We start from the raw sequence: 21,982 nt of genomic DNA on the forward strand, positions 1-21,982 counted from the left end.
GGTCTTGAACAACCAGCCAAAACAAGAAGGAAAGGCCCAAGTACAGTTTACAGATGGGTCAGTTCGCCACGTGGGTATGAGCTAAAAAGTGGGTGGTGACTCCATTGTAGCAAAATACATGGGGGTGGAGAGGGGCCTTGAAAGAGAACAGAGCAGGGACGCCTGGGTGGCTCAGTAGGTTAAGTGTCTGACTCTTGATTTTGGCTCAGGTCATGATCTCAGAGTTGTGAGACTGAGCCCAGCTTGGGATTCTCTCTCCATCTCCCTCTGGCCCTCCCCACACTGCGAGGGCATGTATATATTCTCTCTCTCTAAAAAAAAAGGAAAAAAGAGAACAGATCAGAACGATGTTCCCAGGGGGTGGGGCTGTGAGCCCTGCATCTGGTCACCCACTTTGTGCGGAAGAAGGAGCGGGTGAGACTACAGTCAATGCTCATCCTTCACAGTAGTTGGGTTCTGATTAGCGATCGTTGAACCACTGCTCCTAGGGGAAATACAGGGTTAGGTTCCTGGGAGCCTCTGGTCACAACATTCTCATCTACCAATCAATACATGACCTTGTTTTATGTGTGTTTCTGTTTAAAAACGCCTTATTTGATGTAGACTTGACTCATTAACACGGACTTCAGGGCACCGTAACTCATGCCTGGACACACCTATTTTCTCTGTGAGGCATTTCTCAAGTTTAGAAGCACCAGGCAGCATGTCAGCCCCTTGCTTGGGGACCACTTTTAAACCGCGAAATAAGCCACAAAAGGCAAAACAAATGTGGCATTACACAAACTGCAAAACAGATCCTTGTTGATGGAAGGAAAACAGAAGCAGAAGGCAGAGCACAGCCTTGTCTGACCCCAGCTGGAAACGTGCACGTAGAGTGACATGAATTTTCTGCTTTTTGTGCATGCCCGCAGATGACCGCAAATACACCGTGAGTATTGATTTCGGGGTTATAAATAAATTTTAGCTAGTAGATGAAGTGGCAAACAGAGAAACCTGCCAATAATGAGGATGGATTATATACAGATTGATAGCAGTGGCCACGGGCCTGGCTGTCGGTCAGGGGCCTAAAAGGAAGAGAAATGTGAGCTTGGAGGCAAGCTGGTCTGGGGGAGAGGTGTATGGATGGAGATACAACAGTGAGCATCAAGTGTGATTTTTGAATCATGTTTTGCCAAGCAGAAGGTATTCATCATAGAATGGGAACGATCAAGTGGACAAAATGGCTCGGCCCATTGCCATTAGCCAGCCATTACTACCAAACACCCCCAAACGGCACTGAGCACCTGGATGGAGTGGCCAAGGAGGCAAAGATGGAGGCTCTTTATGGGCCCAATGACACGAACTCCCCCTTGCCAAGGCCAGTTTAGCTGCTGCCGCCTCTGAATGTCCACCCTGTCAACAACAGAGACCAATGCTGGGCCCCACATATGGCATCATTCCTTGAGGAGAGCAAACAGCCCCTGGATGATAAGTTCTACGCTGGGCCCCTTCCATCATGGACAAGCCAGCAGGGCATCCTCTCAAGGATAGATATTCTGGGCATGGTTTGCCTCTCCTATCCACAGGACGTTGGCCAGGACTGCTCTCTGGGGGGCTGACAGAAAGCCTGGTCCACAGGCATGGAATCCCCCATGACATGGTACACAACCAGGGGGCCCACTTCGCAGAGACAGGTGTGGGAATGTACCCTCGTCATGAGGGTCTCGTGGCCACATCACATGTCACACCGGCCAGAAATCAGTATCCTCACAGAATGCTGGAAGGGCCTTCTGAACGGGCAAAGCCCTAGCGTGGAAACACTGAAAGGATGGGGCACCGTCCTTCGTGATGTGGTATGGACATCACACTGGAGACCTCCATGTGATTGTGAAGAGTACACAGGTCCAGGAACCAAGGGGTGCAAGCAGAAGCGGCCGTGCACGGTATCGCTCCCAGAGACCCGCCGGGGATCTTGTGCTTCTTGACTCTGCAATTCTCAGCTAGGCTGGGTTGGAGGACCTGGTCCCCCAAAGGGGTGTGTTCTTGCCAGAGGACACAACAGGTATGGCTGCTGCCAGGGGCCTTGGGGGTTCTTACAACTAGGGAGCAGCAGGTGTGAAGAGGACTCACCATCACGGCAGGGGAATCAATCCTGATCGGCAGGAGGAGGGAGGGTGGCTGTGACTCAGTGGGGGCAGAGAGTCTAATACACCTGTAGCCCAGGTGACCCACCTGGCGCTTCCTGCCACTCCCTTCCCCCTTGCACTGTGAATGCACAGGTGTGGCAACCTTGAACAAGGGCCAAGGACCCAGACCTTTCGAAGCAGGTAAGACACAGAAGCCACCAGATCCATCGAGGGGACAGCTGAGGGAGAGGGGAGCTGTCATTTGCTCCACTAAGTTTCCTTCAGGAACAGGGGCCTGGGGGACCACGGAGAATTAGACCTGTGTGGCACAAGGCGTGGACTGTGGCAGGCCATGGTCAAGTGCATTGGTCACTCTTGTGCTTTGGGAACCCCAGTGCTGAGAGCCCCAGCCACTGCTCCCCTGGCTCCATGAACATACTCTCCCTGAGGGGCTGAGCACGTGAGAGATACTGAGGCAACACCAGCTGGTGAGACAAGCAGCTCCTCTGGTGGGTGACTTTGGTCGGAGGACTCCCCACTGGCCTGGCCTAACCCTTCTGGGAACTGTGCACTGCGCAAGACTCCTCATACCCAACCGCCGCCCCCCCCAACAGGTGTCAGACCTCCATCATGGTCTGAAACTTCCCCCACCTCGCACCTTCTCTTTCTCCCTCTCAACAAATCTCTTCCCTGCCTGATCCTGTCTGGGGCTGCTTCTTGGTGGATTCAAACTAAGGGAACCAGGATCCCTCGGTGGGAGAAGAACCGTACTTCACTTGTGTTGAGAAATGCACTCTGCCCTGCTCAGGGTGGAGGGTGACCCCAAGGGTGCTCAGTTCAAACCAAAGGGGCCTCACCTAACCTTTAAAGAAGTCACGTGCTGTGAATGGAGGAGCCTTCGTTCGGCCGACTTCAGCGGGGCGTCTGGATCTATAGGGTCTGGGCGGAGATGCACGGGCTGGGGGGAACACAGCAGCAGACAGAACGGAGGGGAGCCCAACCCCAAACTTGCCATGAGGGCAGGGATAGGACAGAGAGGTCATCACAGCATCTGTGTGGCCAAAAACGGATTCAGCAGCATAGACATGTGCAGCTCTCTGTGGTGGGCAACCCCTAAGACCCCCAGGGAGCCAACTTTGTCCACCAACACTTGGGCAGGTGGATTTCTAGGGAGACCTAGAAAGGATGCAGAGTGCTCCATGTGGGTGGGCGGGGAAGAAAAACAGAGGCAGCTCATACGCAAAGCACTTAGCGACTAATAGCATTGTTATGGCTATCATGCTGAGCATTTTATAAGCATTATAGCATTTAATTATCAAAACAGCTCCATACGGTAAGAATTCTTAACATATCCATTTTACACATAAGAAAACTAAAGTTCAGAGGGGGTGGGGAGCCTGTTCAACATGGCAAGCAGCTGGAGGAACTCAGATCTAAATCCAAGTCTCTCGAGGTCCAAAGCCAGTGATATTAATTCTGGCAAAGTGCTGACCCCCTTTCAGCGGAGCAGTGAGCAGCCGGTAGAGACATGGTGTGAGTGTCTAGGCTAAGAGGCCGCAGCAGAGGCTAAGCCCCTACTCCCAGAAGGCAGTTTTGTCCCCAGTGTCATTGACTGGCCGCTGGTCACTTGCACGGTGGACGCCTTCTTGGGTGGCAGGCTTCGGCCATGTGCTGGGGCACAGCGAGCCCCTTCCCTACCCCACGTAGGGCTCTGGGAAGATACAGCTCCAATTCGGTCTGACCAAAGTCACCGTGGTGAGGGTCGGCAGAGGAGGGAGCTGCCAATTTGCTGGCTGGAATTCTGCTTTTCCTCAGCGGGGACACAGCGAGTAAGAATATGTCAAGTCCCGAGGCAGGTGAAGGGGAGCGGGGAGGAGGGTCTTACATGCAAACAAATAGGGGCCCAAGGTCTGGGGTTCCCAAGGGAGAGGAGGAGTGCTGTGGGATGGGGAAGTGGCCATCTCAGGCTGACCCTTTGGGCCCTGATCGCGGGGTGGGGGGGGCCATGCTCTGCTGTCCCCTTTGCCCCAGGCACCTTTCTTCTTGCGCAGCTGTTCTGTGCTGGTGGTGTCAAGCTGGAGTCTGCCCAACTGCTCACACTCTGTCCTCTCATGGTCTCTGAGAACAGGCTTCACTGACTGCCCCGTACCCAGCACACACAGTCCCCCATAAGCAGCTGGCAGAACCTGAGCTCCCGGTTACACGGAGGTCCCGGTGATCTCCCCGCCCTGGGTTCCCCTTCTTTTCCCCTACTGCATTTTGTTTCTATTTCTGCATGGGCCCACGGACCTCACAAGGATGAGGCGTTCTACAATCTGAGGAGATCTGGCCTGGAATCCTTCAGATCCCAGGCTGGGCACGGTCCTCATGCCAAAGGGTCTGCTTCAAGGCCTGAGCCAATGAGAGGTGTAGGGGGCTGGCAAGAGTCTGGAACCACCCGCAAAGGTGTGGATTCTCTGCTTTCTCTGGGGGAAAACGTTTGCAACTGTCACAGGTGTGATACAATCCTCAGGGCAAACTGACACACAGCGACAGTTCTGTGTACCCTGAAAACAGCGGAGAACTTGGGCCCCCACCGAGGATGGTGCAGTCTGGTGGCATCAGCAGGATCAGAATCCCCTGGGGGGCTGGCTGAACTCAGGCCGAGGGGCTAGGATGGGGCCTGAGAATCCACACCTCTAACCAGTTCCCAGGAGATGTTGATCCCACTGGGAACTCATTTTAGACACAGATGCTGCCCAAGCCTCTGGTCGATGGACTCCTGGGTGTACCGGCTGCCAAAGGTTCGCACGCAGCTGCCCCCTCTAAGAACTGCCCTTGGCCCGTGGGAGTCATCTCATCTAGGAAGCTATGCACAAGCCCCTCCCCGACCCCAGCCTGTGACCAATGACTGACTCACACCTCACCCAGAGGCACCAAGGCCAAGGCCGGCAACTCTGGTCTGATTCACGCTTGGGACCTCCCTGTGGGACCACGTGGACCTCCCCCCAGTGCAGATCTGGACACCTTCTACCATTTACTCCTCACCTCAACCCCACCAGGAAACTGTGGCACAGAGAGGTTAAGTGGCCTGGCTGAGGTCACACAGCTGGTTACACATGCAGCTGCCGGACCCCTAGGCTCCCGGACCTGTGGCTCTGACCCGCAACCCCAGTGACAAGAACCCCTTGCAGGGCCCATTCAAAGGACGCTTCAGAGATGCTCCCTCCCTACATCCTCTCCTGGGCTCCCTCTGTAATCTGAGGTTTGTCCACTAAGCATTTGAAGAATGTGAGGCTGGAAGGAAAGCGGCTGGCCTTACATAATCCATCAGTGGTGGCAGAGGTAGGAAGGGAGTCCGGACTCCGGGTCTCTAGGTCAGTTTCTGGGGTGACAGGAAAAACTCACACTGGCTTATCTGGAAGAGACACCTCAAGGCTCCAGCATTGCAGGCCCACGGCTCCATGTGACAGACCCAGCTCAATGACAGGTTGTAACCACTCACCCCAAAGTTCCTTTCCTTTGGCCCTTCTACCAAGAGTTGGCAGAAATAGCCGCTGGGGGCCATTTTTGCCCCTCTCACTACTCTGTCTCAGGTGAGAGCTTGGACCTCCCTCACTGGCTGGACTGACAGAGGGGAGAGTCCCAGCCCTCAGTCCAGAGGCCCAGGGCCAGGGACTGGGGCACGGGACCTACCTTCCTTCCTTCCTTCCTTCCTTCCTTCCTTCCTTCCTTCCTTCCTTCCTCCCTCCCTCCCTCCCTCCCTCCCTCCCTTTCTTTTTAAAGATTATATCTATTTATTTGAGAGGGGGAGAGAGAGAGAGCAGGAGCAGGGGAGAAGGGGCAGAGGGAGAGGGAGAAGCAGACTCCCCGCTGAGCAGGGAGCCCCATGTGGACTCGATCCCAGGACCCTGAGATCATGACCTGAGCTGAAGGCAGATGCTTAACCGGCTGAGCCACCCAGGCACCCCATGAGGGACGCTTCTGTACAACACTGAGGGCATAAAATACTTGGGGTCAAGAGAACGAGGTTTTCGTCCTGCCTCTGCCACTTCCTGGCTGTGTGTCTCAGACAAGCCACTTGCCCTCAGAGTCTCAGGGACACATATGTAAAATAAGAATAATTCCATCTCCCTCCAAGGTCGACAGGAGGGTTAGATGAGATAAGGTGGACTGGACCTAAGACAGAATAAGCTATTGGGGCCCCGCCTGGCTTACTCGCCAACAACGACAGAGGCAACACTCTACAGTTTGGGAAGTGTTGACACAGGCAACATTTGAATAGTCAGTGTGCCAGTCACTTGACAAACCCTTATCAGACACTGCTCTATTCCACACATAAAGAATTTTATTAGCACATTTGACTCTAACCACCACCCTGTGGGGCAAACAGCATCAGCTCCCAACTATTTGAGGCTCAGAGAGGGAGAGTGATGCCCCAGACCACCCAACAGGGCAGAACAGGGACCCCGGGACTGCAGGCCCCCCGTTAAGCACTATTGCTTGGACACCAGGAGGCCCCACCCCAGTGGCAGCCACAGCCCAACCTCACTGGTGTGCTGCAATCTCCCGCAGACTCTTCAGATGTTCGTGGCTCCGCAGCTGCAACAGTGCACCGACGCTCTCCTCTGCAGCCTTGATATTTAGATGAGTTGTATTTGTCTTGCTGCCTTTTCTAAAGACTGCGAGTTCTAAATGGACAAAGCCACAAGATGAGAGAACGAGCGCAGGAGACTGACTTTTTATGATCCAGCCAGAGCAGAGGGAAAATGACTCCAATAGATCTCAAGTTTTATGTGCTCCAGACATTCTGCGGAGCCAGAGATGGTTTCTCAGCAATGCCGACGGTACATTAAAAGCTCATTTTCCCAAACATGGTACTGAATATGCACTCGGAGGAAAGGGCCATTATGCCGGGTAATGTCGAAGCTGCAGCTGACGGATGCTGCTGTGATTTTCCCTGAATTCTCCCTCATGACTCGGGAGCAGGTCTCAGAGGGAGAGGTAGTCTGCCAAGCTTGGCACCTCGCCCAGAATGGAAGTTAAATGCCTGGCCCTTGCCCCGTTCACGGCCAGAGGGTCACGGCTCCGATTAGGAGCCTGGCAGGGGTGGAGAGGATGGCCACCAGAGGGCACCTAAGCGATCATAAAACATCACAAACTGTTTTGCAAATCCCAGCAGAAGGGGTGGCGATTGGGTCTGAACAAGGAAGTCTGGACAGGTGTGAAGTTTTCTCTTTTCGGGCTTCTGCTGCTGTTCTCTGGTCCCTAAGGCCCAACCCCAAGGCCACCTCCTCCAGGAAGCCTTCCTTGCTACTACTCTCATCTGAAGTCCTCAGTATTCATCTGTTCCTTGTTCCAAGCTAACATTTCATACTTCATGCTACGCTTCCTTATGAACATGAACGGTTTGACTCGGAGTCGAATAGATAAAATGGGTCTCAATCCTGGCTGGCCCACTCCCGTGCTCCCTCCTTTATCATTCACTCACTCGTTTGAAGGCTGTAGATATTGGAATACCGGGAAGTCAGCCTGCCAGGGTTCAAATCTTGGCGCCACCACCGACAGTTGTGTAGCCAAGTGATTCGCCTCTCTGTGCCTCTGTTTTTTCATCTGTAAAGTGGCAACAATAAGAGTACCTCCTTCTCAGGGTGAAGGATGAAATGAGATAACAAACAGAAAGGGCTTAAAGGGGTGTCAAGCACATGGCAAGTGCTAAAGAAATGTTAGCAGACTACAGTTAGAGACAATTCAGCCACTACGTAGGAGAAAAGTTTGCCAAGAGGAGATGGGGTCAAACCCGATGCGGTCTTTGCCCTCCAAAGGCCACGATAAGGAATCTCTGCCCACAGTGAGCCCAGGCCGTCGTGGTTCCGTTCTTGGAGATGCTCCGCACTGGAAAGCCGTCAGCTCCCACCTGCCAAGGGGGCGGGGAGGCTGAAATGAGAGCCACAGGGAGAGCGAGGTGGACATGACGCTAAGATGCTGGCTGCTGTGAGCCGGGCCCTCCCCTGGTTGTGAGCACGCTGGGGCATCTTCGAATCCTGTGTGGCTTAGGTTTCACTCTTCAGGCACCTCCATTCCCCTGTGCACAGCCTGAAGGGTGCAGAGGGCAGGGAGCTCGGAGTCAGAGGCGCGGGTTCAAGTTCCAGCTCCACCCTTCTTCTCGCTATGTGACCTTGGACGCGTAATCTCTCTTCTCCCATTCATTCAGTCAATAGACAGCCATTGAGGGTGATCTGCTAAGGCAGCCCTTTGCCAGATGCTGGTGCCAGAGAAAAACGCACAGACCCGGCCTTCAGGCTGTCCCAGGCTGGGAGCACAGACGGACATTTGACCACCTGTCTCCATGAACGCAGACTCATCCCACTTTTATTTGTACTTTTCACATATAGTTCATCATGGGGTTGTTTTGTGTGTGTGGTAATTCTGATTTTAAAAAAATACCACAGTAAGATACCGTTTATCTTGATTACTGAGGTTTTTGGAGCTCCCTCAAATTTTTAGATTGAGGCAAGTGCCTCACTTGTCTTCACTCCACTCCCAACCCAGAGGATCCTGACAGCGTCAAAGAGAAGATGACTTCTGAACTGAGTCCCAACACAGGAAAAGGAGTTCAGCATGACAAGGGGGAAGAGACTTCCAAACAGAAGAAACAGCAGGCAGGGGTCCTCGACCAGGGCTGATTTTGTCCCCCAGGGGACATTTGGCACTAACTGGAGACATTTTTTATGGTGATTTTGACTGAGGGCATGCTACCAGAGGCCAGGAATAGCGGGTGGAGGCCAGGGACACTGCCAGACATCCTACAATGCCCAGGACAGCCCCCCACCACAGACAGCTTTCCCACCCCAGATGTCAGGAGTGCTGGGTTGAGAAACCCTATGCTAGAGCACAGGGGTGTGAGACATCGTGGCATCATGCTACCTTGGGCTGGTTGCTTGGCCTCTGTAAGTCTCAGTTTCTGCATCTGAACAATGGGGATACTAACAGGTTGCTGGGAGGAGGCAATGGGACCAAGTCTGTACCCAGCAGGTACTCAATAAATGTCTACACCCCCTCCTTTCCCCCTTTGAACACACCTCAAACTTTAGAGCAAACAGTTCTCAAAAGAGGCAGCAGCCCTGGGTTCCAAAGAAAACTGGGACACGGAAAAGGACACATTCTGTTCTTTTCCGACCTTTCTCTTAGTGAAAATCACGAGTCTTATCTCTCAACAAACGGGAGCCTGCTCGCAGAGAACTAGCCTGTGTGTTGGCTTATCACTGGCCTGAGTTTTAACAGGGAGTGAATTTTTATGACCGAGTTATAAACCTTTGCAAAAACCATTTTTAAACTAAAAAACGCTGACAGGTTCTTAACTACTATAGCTGCTAAATTAAGCATGAGGGATGGGGTGGGCGGGGGGTGGGGTGGGGAGAGGATGGAGGAAAACAAAAGTGCCCTAAAAGAGTTAGTGGAGGTAAAATAATGTTCATTAAAAATAGAAAAACAAACACACACAAAAATCTTTTGTGTTCAACTTCATACTCGTACATCATAATGTTCCAGTAAAAGGCCATTTCCCCCTGAGATAATAAAAGAATTGAATTTTTCCTTATCGGTCATCTATTTTTCTAGCTGAAGCTATTACTCCCGCTCTGGGGTTGCTAGGCAACAAGAAATATTAATAGCGGCTTTTATTAGCTTAGCTTTTGCAGCCGAGTACCAGAATGAGAAAATGGGAAACATAAATGTGTTACATAAATCTTTCAACCTTTCAGAGCTGGTGTTAGTCTCTGTTTTCATAATGATTTATTGAAGTGATGGTTCATTTATGAGAAAAGGGAGTGCAGGATAAGAAAACGGAGCAGTCCCCTGCAGGAGTGTTTGAAAATAAATAATTATAGCAGGAGAGCAAAAGCTGTTTAAAGCCATTTTTCTGAGTTTTATAAAATGTAAAAAGACATATTTCTTTCGCTTACTGCCTCTGAAAACACAGGGGGTGGGAGTTTCATCCGGACTTGGCTGAATATAAAGAAACCTCTGGGCCTCTGGTTACCCCCACTTAAGGATCCTCAGGGGCCTGTTGTGAGATTCGCACCCCCTTTCCCACCCCCAGAGAGGAATTAGATAAAAACATGGCCCCTGGGGAAAAGCCCAAGCTGCAGAATCCCTATAAACCCCTTCCTTTACCCAGATGGATCCTGCCCCTGGTCAAGCAGCCCAGTGAAGTAGTGTTTGGTGCCTTTGCCTTCTTGGCAGGCAGTGGGACTGTCACTTTGCGGTGGCTTTCAAGCTCTGGGCCCCGACTGAGGTCCTAGTGGAGGTAATACGCTTTCCTCCAGCCCACTCTCCAGCTGGGGCCCTCTCCCTACCCCCTGCACCTCAGCCTCTGACCTGCCTTTCTCAGCACCCACCTCTGGGCCCAGCCCCTGGCAGGTGAGCCAGCCTGACTACCTTCTGCCCCCCAACAAAGCCAACTTCCAGCAGGTCTGGCTGGGCAAACGTAGATACGAGGCTGAAGCCACCCAAACCCCATCAGCAAAATGAATAATTAATACAGTAGCTTACATTTATTATGAGTGCCTACTGTGTGCCAGGCACCGGGCTGAGCACTTTCCCTACATCTGATCATTGAACCATCACACGTTCCTATGAAGCAAGTAACATTACCTCCGTTTTACGGATGAGGAAACTGAGGCTCACGGAGGATTATCCCTTGATCTGAGTCACAGGGTGGAAGGTAACAAATGGTGGAGCTGGGTTTTGAATTTGGGTCAGTTAACTCCAGAGCCCATGCTCCTAACTCACAGGTGATACTAAAGTCAAGAAAACAAAAGGACATAAGCAAACCAAAACACTACCACGATAGATTATGAAAATGGCCACGAATTCCTGCCCTCCCTGCATCCACACCCTTCTGCAACCTGATGCTGACATTTCTCCCCTCAGCAAGTCGGGTCTATTGCTTCACTCCTTGAATCTAGGCATGGCCATGTGCCTGGCTTTGGCCAAGGGGACATGAGCAAACGTGCTGCGAGTTGAGGTTTGAAAAGCGGTTGCACCCTGGGGCCTGTCCTTCCTTGTTGCTGGGGGAATCCTTGGCCACTGCCACGTAAGCAGGCCCAGGCCACCACAGGATGAGAGACACTGGTCCCAGCTGACATTGGGTCATCTGCCACGATGTGAACAAGGTCATCCTCAACCAGGCAGTCTCAGCCAAGCTGCAAGCTGACCCCAGGAGTCAGCCAGCCAGTCCAGATCAAAAGACCCACTGACCCACAGAATCACAAGAAATAGTAAGAGTTTGTTGTTTGCTTTAAGCCACTAAGTGTTGAGGTGGCTTGTTACATAGCAAAAACTAACTGCTAACAATCATAAACCAAACCAAACCAAAACAAAACAAAAATTAAATGCATTAAGGACAATAAAACAAATAGGTTGGGTTGGAGGGGTCTGCATTGCCCCCTGTGGCTCAGTCATCCAAACAAGACTGGGGGGGGGGTGTCTTTGGTCCTTTTTCCTCAGACTCAGGAGGGGAACCCCCACATCTCAGCTTGTGAGAATCACATAGAGGTGGACCAAATCTCCTAGGGTGAGGAGGGATAAGGCAGGGAAGGGAGGAGGAGAGAGGGGATTGGAGGGGAAGAGCAGAGAACAGGAAGACAGCGGGATAGGTGTTAGGAGCATATCAAGGACCTCCCAGAGTCAATACACAGGCCCTGCTCCTAAGCTCCGAGCCCTGCCCCACATTCTAGGCCCTTTCCTGCACTGCAGGCTCTCTCATGGGAACCACCTCTAAAGCAAGGGGTGAAGTGGCAACCGAGGACCGCCCAACCCCCTCCCCGAAAGCCTGCCCCAGGACGCTAGTCTGGGAAGACCTTTCCCTTGGCATGGGGTCCCTGGGCCATGGCTCCCAGTCCACTCCTAGCAAGATGCTTTGGGACAGGGACCAAGAACACAAAGGATCTAAAACTACCAGTCTAGCACTCAGGATTTTGATCCAAGATGGTAAGACTTGAGCCCACCACAGTGGCATGTGTGGTGGTGGTAGCGGCGGGTCTATCCAACCTCAAATCCATATACTTGTCCAGGGTATCACAGATGACAGAGTCATTATTTCCATTTTCCCATTTGTGAGTTCACCAGAGCTGGCACCCCAATCCCCATTCCATAGATGGGCAAACTGAGGCTGGGAGAGAAGTGACTTGTTGAGGCCCCAGAGAAAGCAAACAATAGTCAACTCTGGAAGAGAATGCTTGAATGACAGCTGCATGCTACGCCCGTGCAAACCGAGGCCCAAGACTGCACCCACCCAGCTCCAGTGACCCACAGGGCTCTGCTTGGGGAAACCCAGATTGCCCCAATCACCAGAAACGATGGCTGGGGTGGGGACAGCTCTGCCAGGACTCCTCTCCCGTCGGGCCTGCCTCCAGCCACTCGAGGCTCTCCCAGGACTCTCTCTGATTTCGCAGGAGGTATAGGTTCCCTGGGACTTGTCTGGCAACATCCAGCATTGTCCCTTCCCAGGATAATTCCTCTCCTGGGTATGTTGGGACCATAAGCTTGAACATTTCCCAAGGACGACTCCAAAATAAATTATTTCAGACTTAACAGAGGCTGCTTAATAAATTCCACTCTTCTAGTTTCTTTGGGTATTTTAGAAACTGATTTATACATACAATATCTCTCTCAAAATGAGACAATCAACACAGGATAAAATTATTGAGTTATGAAAATAGGGGTCAGATGGAGGTGCAGTACTTTAAATTAAACTGGCAAAATGTATCTTTCATACTAAATTGACTCTTTTTGTCTTGGAAATGAATGTTTAATCAGTTAAGACGCTGAAGTCGAGGGAGAAGCTTTAAGCATATTTAATTTTGTAAAAGGGGCCCAATTCCAATACTGCACAGGATTCCTGCCAGCAGCCATACCTTAAAAGCAGAAAAGCCGACTGCCAGTCAGGAGGCCCCCAGGCGGAGGCAGGGGACCAGAAGGAATCAGTGGCCTCTGGGACCAGAGCCAAAAGGGCTTGGCACAAATGAGATGGTTGTCAGATGCCCTGGCCTCACCCACTTCTCCCAGGACGACATCCCTGACGCATCTCTATCTGTGCAAACAGCATCTGTGACCTCCTGGCCATCGGGGCAACTTCTGGGCCACCTGTGGCCCTGCAGCCCGGCTGCTCCATCTCTGTCACCTGGTAAAACTGAGAGGTGCACGGTAGTGGACAGAGCTGGGCCTGAGTTCTGCTTTGGTTTCTTAATAACTGTGTGACGTTCATTCACTTATTTACTCATAAAGTGTTTCCAGAACCGGCTATGTGTCAGGTCATCACTTCCCAAAGGTGCCTCTTCTGGGCACACACAGCAGCGTGCACTGATTCTATCAGAGTCTTTACTACATTTCCAGAAGTGGAGTCTTCACCTGTCTCTCCACCTGCACCAGGAGTTCCTCAAGGGCATCTTGTAGAGCCAGGGCTCAGTACAATGCCTGGTACTTAGGAGGCTCTCAATAAGCCTTAGGAGGCTGCACAGGTGATCACCACAGAAGGTTGAAAACAGCCCCCCCAAAATGTCAGGTCCTAATCCCTGGAAACTGTATTTGGGGAAAAAGAGTCTTTGCAGGTGTGATTAAATGAAGGTTCTTGAGATGGCAGGATTATCCTGGATTATCCCTAAATGCTATCACACACGTCTTTGCGAGAAAAGCAGAGGAGACCGCAAGGACAGAGAGAGGGCCACGTGAGGTCAGAGCGATGTGGCCGCAAGCTAGGAGGGCCAGCCACCTCTAGAAGCTAGAAGCAGCAAGGGAGGGATTCTCCTCAGAGCTTCCAGAAGAAACTCACCCCTCCTGACACATCGATGTGGGCCCAGCCATATGGATTTCAACCTCTAGCCTCCAGAGCTGTGAGAGAACCAACTTCTGGTTGTTTTAAGCTACTGCATTTGCAACAATTGGTTCGAGCAGCCCCAGGAAGCCAATACAGTCACCTGCCTGCTCCGAGCCTCCATTTCCCGATGGAATGAGAACCACCTCACTCGGTTCTTGGGAGCAGTGTGTAAACAGTTTGTAAAGCCCCCCGCACCTAGCAGGTGGCGACGCAAAGTCTAGCCCCACTCTCAGGACGCACGTCCACACACGCACAGACACACACCTGCCACCTACTGCTTGGACAAACTTGAAAACCTTGTCTCTAAGGGTGCCTCGTGTCTCTTTGCCAGAGAGGCCCAACAGATGCACGTGTGTTTACCGAGTTTCCCATCTGGTCTAGTAGCCCTCCCCTGGATAACACAGTTTGGCTCCTCTTTCATTATAGAACAAGGGAGTATAAAGCTCAGTGAGCCCTTGGCAACTGATTAATGGAAGAATTAAAGCTATCTGAATTTGTGAAGCGTCTTTAACATGAGCTAGTTTTAAAGAAATCTGGAAAATGACTGCAAAGTGCCTATTTGGACCAAACCCAACCGAAACATATCCTAGGAGGAGTGATCAGAAGGTCATTTTGGACATACAGATGACATTCTTTGTAATTATCAGAGCTGTTATAACCAGGTGGCCTTATAAAGGTACGGGGGGTATGTGCAATCTGTTCCTTTAGGTAAGTGAGACTCATGGGAAAAATGTCCCCATTTGGTTACAGTGGGAATTCACTTTTATCACTAATAATCACAACAATAAAGATTCCCTGGTTGGTTACGCTCTGCCAGGCATTTTTCTAAGACTTTGCACACGTTATCTCAAATACACTTCACTGCAGTCTTGAGGTGGGTACTGTTAGGATCCCAGCACAAGGGAATGAAACTCCAGAGGTGGACTCAGGACCTAAGGGAGGTCTGTGGGACTCCAGAGCCTGCACGCTGTCTCTCTTGCCCAATGGCACCAAAGGCCAGCAGCACTGGGGCCCAGGACCGCAGCCATACTGACCCTGGCATTCCCAGCCCTCCGTAGGGCGCATGCCAGAGGGGTCTGCTGGCCTTCCCTTGCTTGTGGTACCATAACTCCCCAAAAGGGACAGTCTGGAGTAGTGACATTTTGTGAGCAAGGAGCTGGGCAGGCGGCTAAGACACATCATTCTGACAAAGTGGAATTAAAACCATATGGCTCCAGAATCTTCAGGTCTCTTAGAGAAGAGGAGGCTGAGGGCCTGCATGCTTGATGGGCCCCAAAGAAAAGTATTCCTCAAGAAATGGAGTATCAGTTTCTACTGAGCACTTCAGTCCGACCCGGAACGTTATAAAATGTGGAGCTTGAGTTGGCTGCCTCCCTCTCCCCTCTGTCCCTCCCTCCTTTTATTTCTCACCTAGATTCAAAGGAGGAAAAACTGTGATGTAGCTTACAAAAATACATACAGGATACCCTTTTTTCCTTAAGCAAGGAGATTTGGTGGTAGTAAGAGTAAATAATAAATAAAACACTGTCAAGATTGTTACGGTATACACTGTGCGTCCGAAGGTCCCAGGCCTCTGCTAGAACTGGGCCGCGTACATGGCTATGACCTCTGAGCATCCTCGGCAGAGATCTGCATGATCCACCCAATACCGTGTGATTTTGGTAGGAAATCAACTATGCGGTCCCTCCTCCCCTGCCACAGGTGAGTCTGTGACCCAAGCTGACAAAATCGAAGACTGCTTCCTCCTGGACACAGTGGTTGTTGGTCCAGCGTCCTCCACCATGGTCCTCCCTGGAAGACCCAAACTGTCACTTGCCAGAGATGTCAGGGAAGATGTTGGCTGCCAGAAGCCATCATGCCTGCTCTGTGGAAATGGGCACGGGGTAGGGCCCTAATAACACTACTGGGGTTTCTGGATCCAGCCATACCTGAAACCCTTGTCCACCCCTGGGTATTTCAGTCTTTTTTGCTTAAGCTAGTTGGAGTTTGGTTCCTGTCACTTAGGAATGAACTTAAGAGTTGTGACTAATATATAATATTATATACAAACAAATATAACCATAGTTATTCAGGAGAAGTTCTAGAATTCCCTTAAGGGACTTTTTCTATTATACAAAAAATGCTCTACTGGTTTTCTATAGCTCTTGATTGTTCAAATCAGCCATTATGCTAAGAAATCATATATCTCCTTAGCATGGGATTCAGGAACCTTATGATCCAGGTGCTGCTAGCTCTTTCACCTCCCTCTCTCTCTCTGGCTCCAAGTTCTCTCCTGACCTATAAAGAGAATGACATGCTGGGGACATGCTGTCCCCAAGAATGGTATGAGCCCTCCTGCCTCTTGCTTTTGTACACGCTGTTCCCCCAACCTGGAAGGTCCTTTCCTGTCCTAGTCTGCCTGCTGATTTTCTAATTATCCTGAACTTTAACTCAGCAATCACCCTTCTCCCTGACAGCTTAAACGAGAAACAAGATACAATATTTTTAAAATATTATGATTCTATTTATACGAAATGTCCAGAATAGGCAAATATCTAGAGACAGAAAGATTAGTGGTTACCTAGGGCTGCAGGTTGTGGGGGGTTGAGAATGAGGACTAAAGGGTGTAGGATTTCTTTTGGGGGTGAAGCAAATGTTCCAAAATGGACTGTGTTGATAGTCATACAACCCCGTAAAATCTATTGAGTTGTACACTTTAAATGGGTGAACTGTAGGTATAAGAATTATATCTCAATAAAGCCATTATAAAATAAAAATAAAGATGAGATTATACTATGAGAAATAACAATGAAACAAATAATACCAAGATACAAAAACAGAGCTCCAGAAGTCAACCGTGTGAAGACATAAATTACCGTCCATGCCCACCCCTCATATTCTGCAGACCCCATGCAAACATCTGAGCCCATGCCCTGCACACAAGTAGAGGGTCCTCATCAAAACATTGGCATTCTGCTCCCCTCTCAACCTCCTTCCCTGCTATATCCAGTGGATCCATTTGGGGGGGTGGGTGACAGGGACTCACCGTGGGCAGCTGGCCCGATAGCAGGTGGCTGTCCTGGGCTAGCATGTTGGACACCATGATGGCTGGGAGGTCCATGGCCTGGTAGGAGTAGGCAGGGAGCAGTCCGTTGGGTGTGAGGCTGTGGCACAGCGAGTGGTAGCCAGCTTCGTGGTCCCCCAGGTGCAGGAGGGATGGCTCAGGGAGGTTGGGAGGTGTTATCGGGGGGATCTCATAGTCTTCGTTGCTCTCACTCTGGCTGTTGTAGGTCTAAAACATCAAAAGGGCACATTGTTGGGGGTCATGATGTCTTACAACTGTAGAACACACTTAATAGCACCAATAATAGTAACAAAATGGTAACAACTTCTTGACAAAGGAAAGAAGGGATAATTCCTCTGGAAGGCAGACAGTCAAGATGGCCCTATGACTTGGTCATATTCCTGCCCCATCTCCAAATGGGTGCTCCCTTCCACTAGAGGGTCTGTATACAAAAACCTGCCCCCCTGGAGAGTGGGACCAGCTCTTGTTCCCATCTTCATTTTCCCATCAGATCTGGACACTGCAGCCCACCATGAGTCCATCTTCCCACACCCACCCATTTTACAGATGGGAGAATCCAGGTCCAAAAGGAAAGTGGCCCATCCCAGTCTAGTCAAAGAGTTGGGAATGGAGCTGATTCCCCGCCTGGTGGTCTTCCAGGGCAGTTGGACACGTTTCCCTTGGGTGCCCTGAACACCAGCCCAACTGGGTCCTCTCTTGGTCTTTCTCATCTTGGTAAGTGGTACAAAGACTCCCCCAGAAGCGCAAGCTAGGAGCCACAGCGGACACCTTCCTCTCCAATCCTTGTTTGTTCCTTTCCCCCCTCACTGCACTGATCAGGAAGCTCCAGTACAACGCTGGATAGAAATGGTGAGAGTGCACAGCCTTGCTTTCTTCCTTACCTTAAATATCTCAATGTTTTACCACTAAGTACAATGTCGGCCATAGGTTCTTACAGGTGTTCTGGAACAGCATGAGGGCATGGCTAGTTTGTCAAGAAGGTGTTTATTTTTCTTTCAGTTGTGTGTGGTTTGTTGTTATTGTTGTTTTACTTTTATTGGACTCCTTTTCCCCGTATCTCTGAAAGCTCAAGTGACTTTGCTCCTTTAATTCGGTTAACTGGTAAATTACTTCACTTGGTTTTTCTAATGTTAAAACAGCCTTGCATTTCTGGAATAAACCCTACTTGGTCATGATGTATTATGGTTTTTATGCCTTGCTGGATTTTGACTGCTGATATTTTGTTCACGATTTTTGCTTCTAGTTCATGAGTGAGACTGGCCTGTAATTTCCCTCTTTCCTTCTGCCCTTGCTGGTTTTAGACATAGAGGTGATGTCAGCCTCAGGGATCATTCCCGTTTTTTATACTCTGAAAGAGATCAGGCCTCAAAGAAGAGACACATGTGGACTGGAAGATGAACAGGAGAAAACAGGAAAGAGATGTTAGGAGACACAGAAGACAAAGTGAGGGTGTCTAAAGGATATCTGTTTGATCAGCATTCTGGAAGGAGAAGAGTGAGAGAATAGGGCAGAGAAGTAATTGAAGGGATAATGGTTGGGAATATTCCAGAACTGAAGAAAGACACCAGAGGTACTGGTGAATACAATGGTAAATTTTAGAACAATCATAATACATATCATGGAAAAGGGAGGGGGGAACCATACAAAACCATGGTAGCATATGGGAAATAACATCTTCTAACATCCTTGTTCCCTTTGATAAGTTAAGTATGTTTGCTAGAATAGCTCAGGTAATTGAAGCCCAACACAATACCTGGTTCCTGGTATGACAGCTCCCAGTAAATATTTGTTGGTTGAGGCTACTGAGTGGTAAGAGTGAGTAGGACATGAGTCCTACTACTACCTATGGTGAGACCAAGTAGCACACAGTATCTAAACACCTGCTTGATGTCAAAACTCTTCTCCTCGGGCACCATGTTTGAAGCTCACCACAATTCCTCAGGGAAGAGCCCTGTATATCCACAGAAACATGTTCTGAGAGGGTAAGCACCTTGCCACACTCGTGCGCATCCCTTGGACCCAGAGCCCAACCCACCTCTTGCTCACTGGCTCCCTCTGCAGGGCTATTGTGGGGTTATTTCACAGGTAGGCAAGCGCAGTTCAGGAAAAAGTGACCTTGCTGGTGGCGAAGGACATTCTCAACCATCAGGAATAGGACCTTGTCTTCTGACCCCAAGATCTGGCTCCTTCCTATTACATGTAATTTCTTTCAAGATCTGGACCAGGATTCAGGAGACTTGGGGTAGGAAAACCTTGCATAGATTTGGGGACTGACCCCTGCTTCATTGCTCTATATATATACTCCAAAGTTATATTCTTTTATTGCATGATCATTGCCCCCCTCTTGACTCAATTTCCCCATTTGCATAAAGGGAGTGGAAGATAGAATCATCTCAACCATCTCAAGCTCCATGGCTAAGAATATTAGCTACTCTTAATCAATATTTGTGGGATTTGATTCTAATTCAATGGGAGACTCATGGCTGGTGCCTGAGATTAACAGAATGGCCAGGAGAAGGGACCCAAGGAAGATTCAGTCCCTCCTGATCAAGCTCAGCACTTAGGTGGAGACCATGTCCTGGTAGGTCTCAGGTCTGCGGAAAACAATTTCCTTAAGCTTTTTTTTTTTTTTTTTTTTTTAAATCAAGGAATATAGGGGCGCCTGGGTGGCTCAGTCGTTAAGCATCTGCCTTCAGCCCAGGGCGTGATCCCAGGGTCCTGGGATCGAGCCCCGCATTGGGCTCCCTGCTCTGCTGGGAGCCTGCTTCTTGCTCTCCCACTCCCCCTGCTTGTGTTCCCTCTCTTGCTGGCTGTGTCTCTCTCTGTCAAATAAATAAATAAAAAATCTTTAAAAAAAATAAGATAAAATCAAGGAATATAAAATCTAACATTTATTGAACGTGTAGCATATGTCAGGTGCAAGCACTTTACAAACATTTAATGAATTCATTCTTACAATAACCGTATGAAGGAGGTTCTGTTATTTTATGCCCATTTTATAGATAGAGAAACTAAGACACAGAGAGGGGAATTTATTTGCCCAAAGTCACACAATTAGAAAGAAGCCTCACTCCGGTTACCTCCCTCCTCCTCCAATTCACACTGTCTCCAAAGGAAGACAAATCTGTGTCTATAACACAGATCCTGGGAATCTGGGTCCTCATAATCCTTCGAGTAGGGGCCAAGTCACTGCCAAATTGAAGGCTTGGGGACCAAGAAACAGGCTTTGGTCCAGCCTTGATATTGATGAGCTTGGCAAAGTAACACCTCCCTCTAAATTGTGAAGATCAAAAGCACATTTTCTTACACAGGACCCCAAACCAACCCTCTTCCTTACCATTTCTTACCTAGAATAATAACCATCATGACTCCTGATCACCCATAATGCAGGGTGCTTTATATGGGCACCATCTCTGGTTCTGGTTTTTTGTTCCATAATTTCCTAGGCATGTGACACAGAAATGGAACGTGTCCCTAATACCCCAGACATGTCTATAATGACCTCCTGTGCTTCCCTAATTACAAATACATGTCTAATATGATCTGGGATGTCTCTGTAATTCCCCAAGTGTGTTCACCCTGGTGTGGGTTATCTCCTGAATTCTCCAGGTGAGTCTACCTTGACATGGATGTCTCCTGGGTTCCCCTGCTGAATGAATTTTTCCAGCTTTAGGAAGATATAATTAACATATAATTAATCTCTAATTCTTAAAAGAATCCTGTATTTATCCCCAGTTGACAGATCAGAAAATCAAGATCTAGAGGCTTCAGCCAGGTTACAACGTAAGGAGGGAACTGGGTCGGATCCACACCTTTCTCCTGTGACACAGCAAGGTCTTCAAGGAGTCTCCAGGCACCAGTCCTCCACGTTGAGCCTCTGTGGCTCCCCACTGTCCTGAGGATAAAGTCCACAGTCTCAAACATTGCCCTGTCGTCCTCACATGGCTGCCCCCCATGACCCCTCTAGCCACAATGCCCTTGCCTGCCTCCAGGCCCTCACCCAGGCTGTTCCCCTGTTGGAATGCTGTGCTCACCACACGTCCTCCCTTCATCTGGCTCATTCCTACTCATCCCTCGGCAACAGGTTGGTTTAGAGGGCCTCTCCGATACTCTCTAGAGTGGGTCAGAGCCCATCACATACCCCCGGGTGGCTCCGCATGCCCCCTGGAAGCCCTCATTGCGTAGTTAACAAACTGCTTGCGTAATTGTTTAATGTTTACTGTGAGTTCTGCCAGGACAGCCCTTGTTGGTCCTGTTTCCCAGAACCTGGCACAAAGTAAGAGCTCAAAAATAATGAATTGAATGGATGAATGCGCCAGGCCCCAGGGCAGACGCCATGAGCACACATCTCACTCAGCCTTCCTGATGGCCCTGGACATGTATGATATTTGTCCCTGTGGCACAGGAGTGCCGTGTGCGGTCAAGCGCCGGAGGGCCTGGCTTTGAATCCTGGCTCCACCACACACTAGGTATGTGACTTCGGGCACACTCCTTAACCTCTCTGTGCCTCAGTTTCCTCATCTGTGAGAAGAAGGAAATAACAGCAGGTGCTACAGGGTGGCTGTGAAGAGTAACTGGATCAATCCATGGGCACTGCTCAGGACACTGCCTGGTGCAGAGTCAGCCCCCTCGGTGGTGGCTGTCACTGTTACCACTGTTGCTCTTGCTCAGAGTTTCAGAGACGTTAAGGAACTTCCCCAAGAACACACAGCAAGTAGACAGCAGCTCATGCACTCGGTACCCTCATTGGGAGCATTCTGAACTCCTCACACCCCAAGCCTGCGTGCCTTGGGGGTGATGTCTGTCTTGAGCCTGACTACCGGGATGGGCTGGGGGCTGACTGGCTATAGTGGGACTCAGCCACCAGCATCATATCATCCCAGAAAGCAGGGTCCCAGGAAGCCTCCCCCATCTCCCCTGCCCATCCCGCAGCACAACTCTCCTCCTCACATTCTC

At 50.1% G+C, this 21,982-nt stretch overlaps 1 protein-coding gene across 5 annotated transcripts in view; it reads right to left on the bottom strand.

Annotated features, from left to right (window-relative positions):
• Positions 1–21,982, bottom strand: part of TOX2 (TOX high mobility group box family member 2) — a 128,507-nt gene that overhangs the window by 29,065 nt on the left and 77,460 nt on the right. For all 5 annotated transcript variants that reach the window (XM_045804664.2, XM_045804663.2, XM_045804660.2 and 2 more), the window contains exon 3: positions 16,988–17,233. In XM_045804664.2, the coding sequence (XP_045660620.2) occupies positions 16,988–17,233 (246 nt within the window). The remainder of the gene's footprint in view (positions 1–16,987; positions 17,234–21,982) is intronic.

The sequence above is a fragment of the Ursus americanus genome, chromosome 22 (assembly GCF_024610735.1).
Source record: "Ursus americanus isolate L20-20 chromosome 22, mUrsAme1.1.p, whole genome shotgun sequence".
Lineage (NCBI taxonomy): Eukaryota > Metazoa > Chordata > Mammalia > Carnivora > Ursidae > Ursus > Ursus americanus.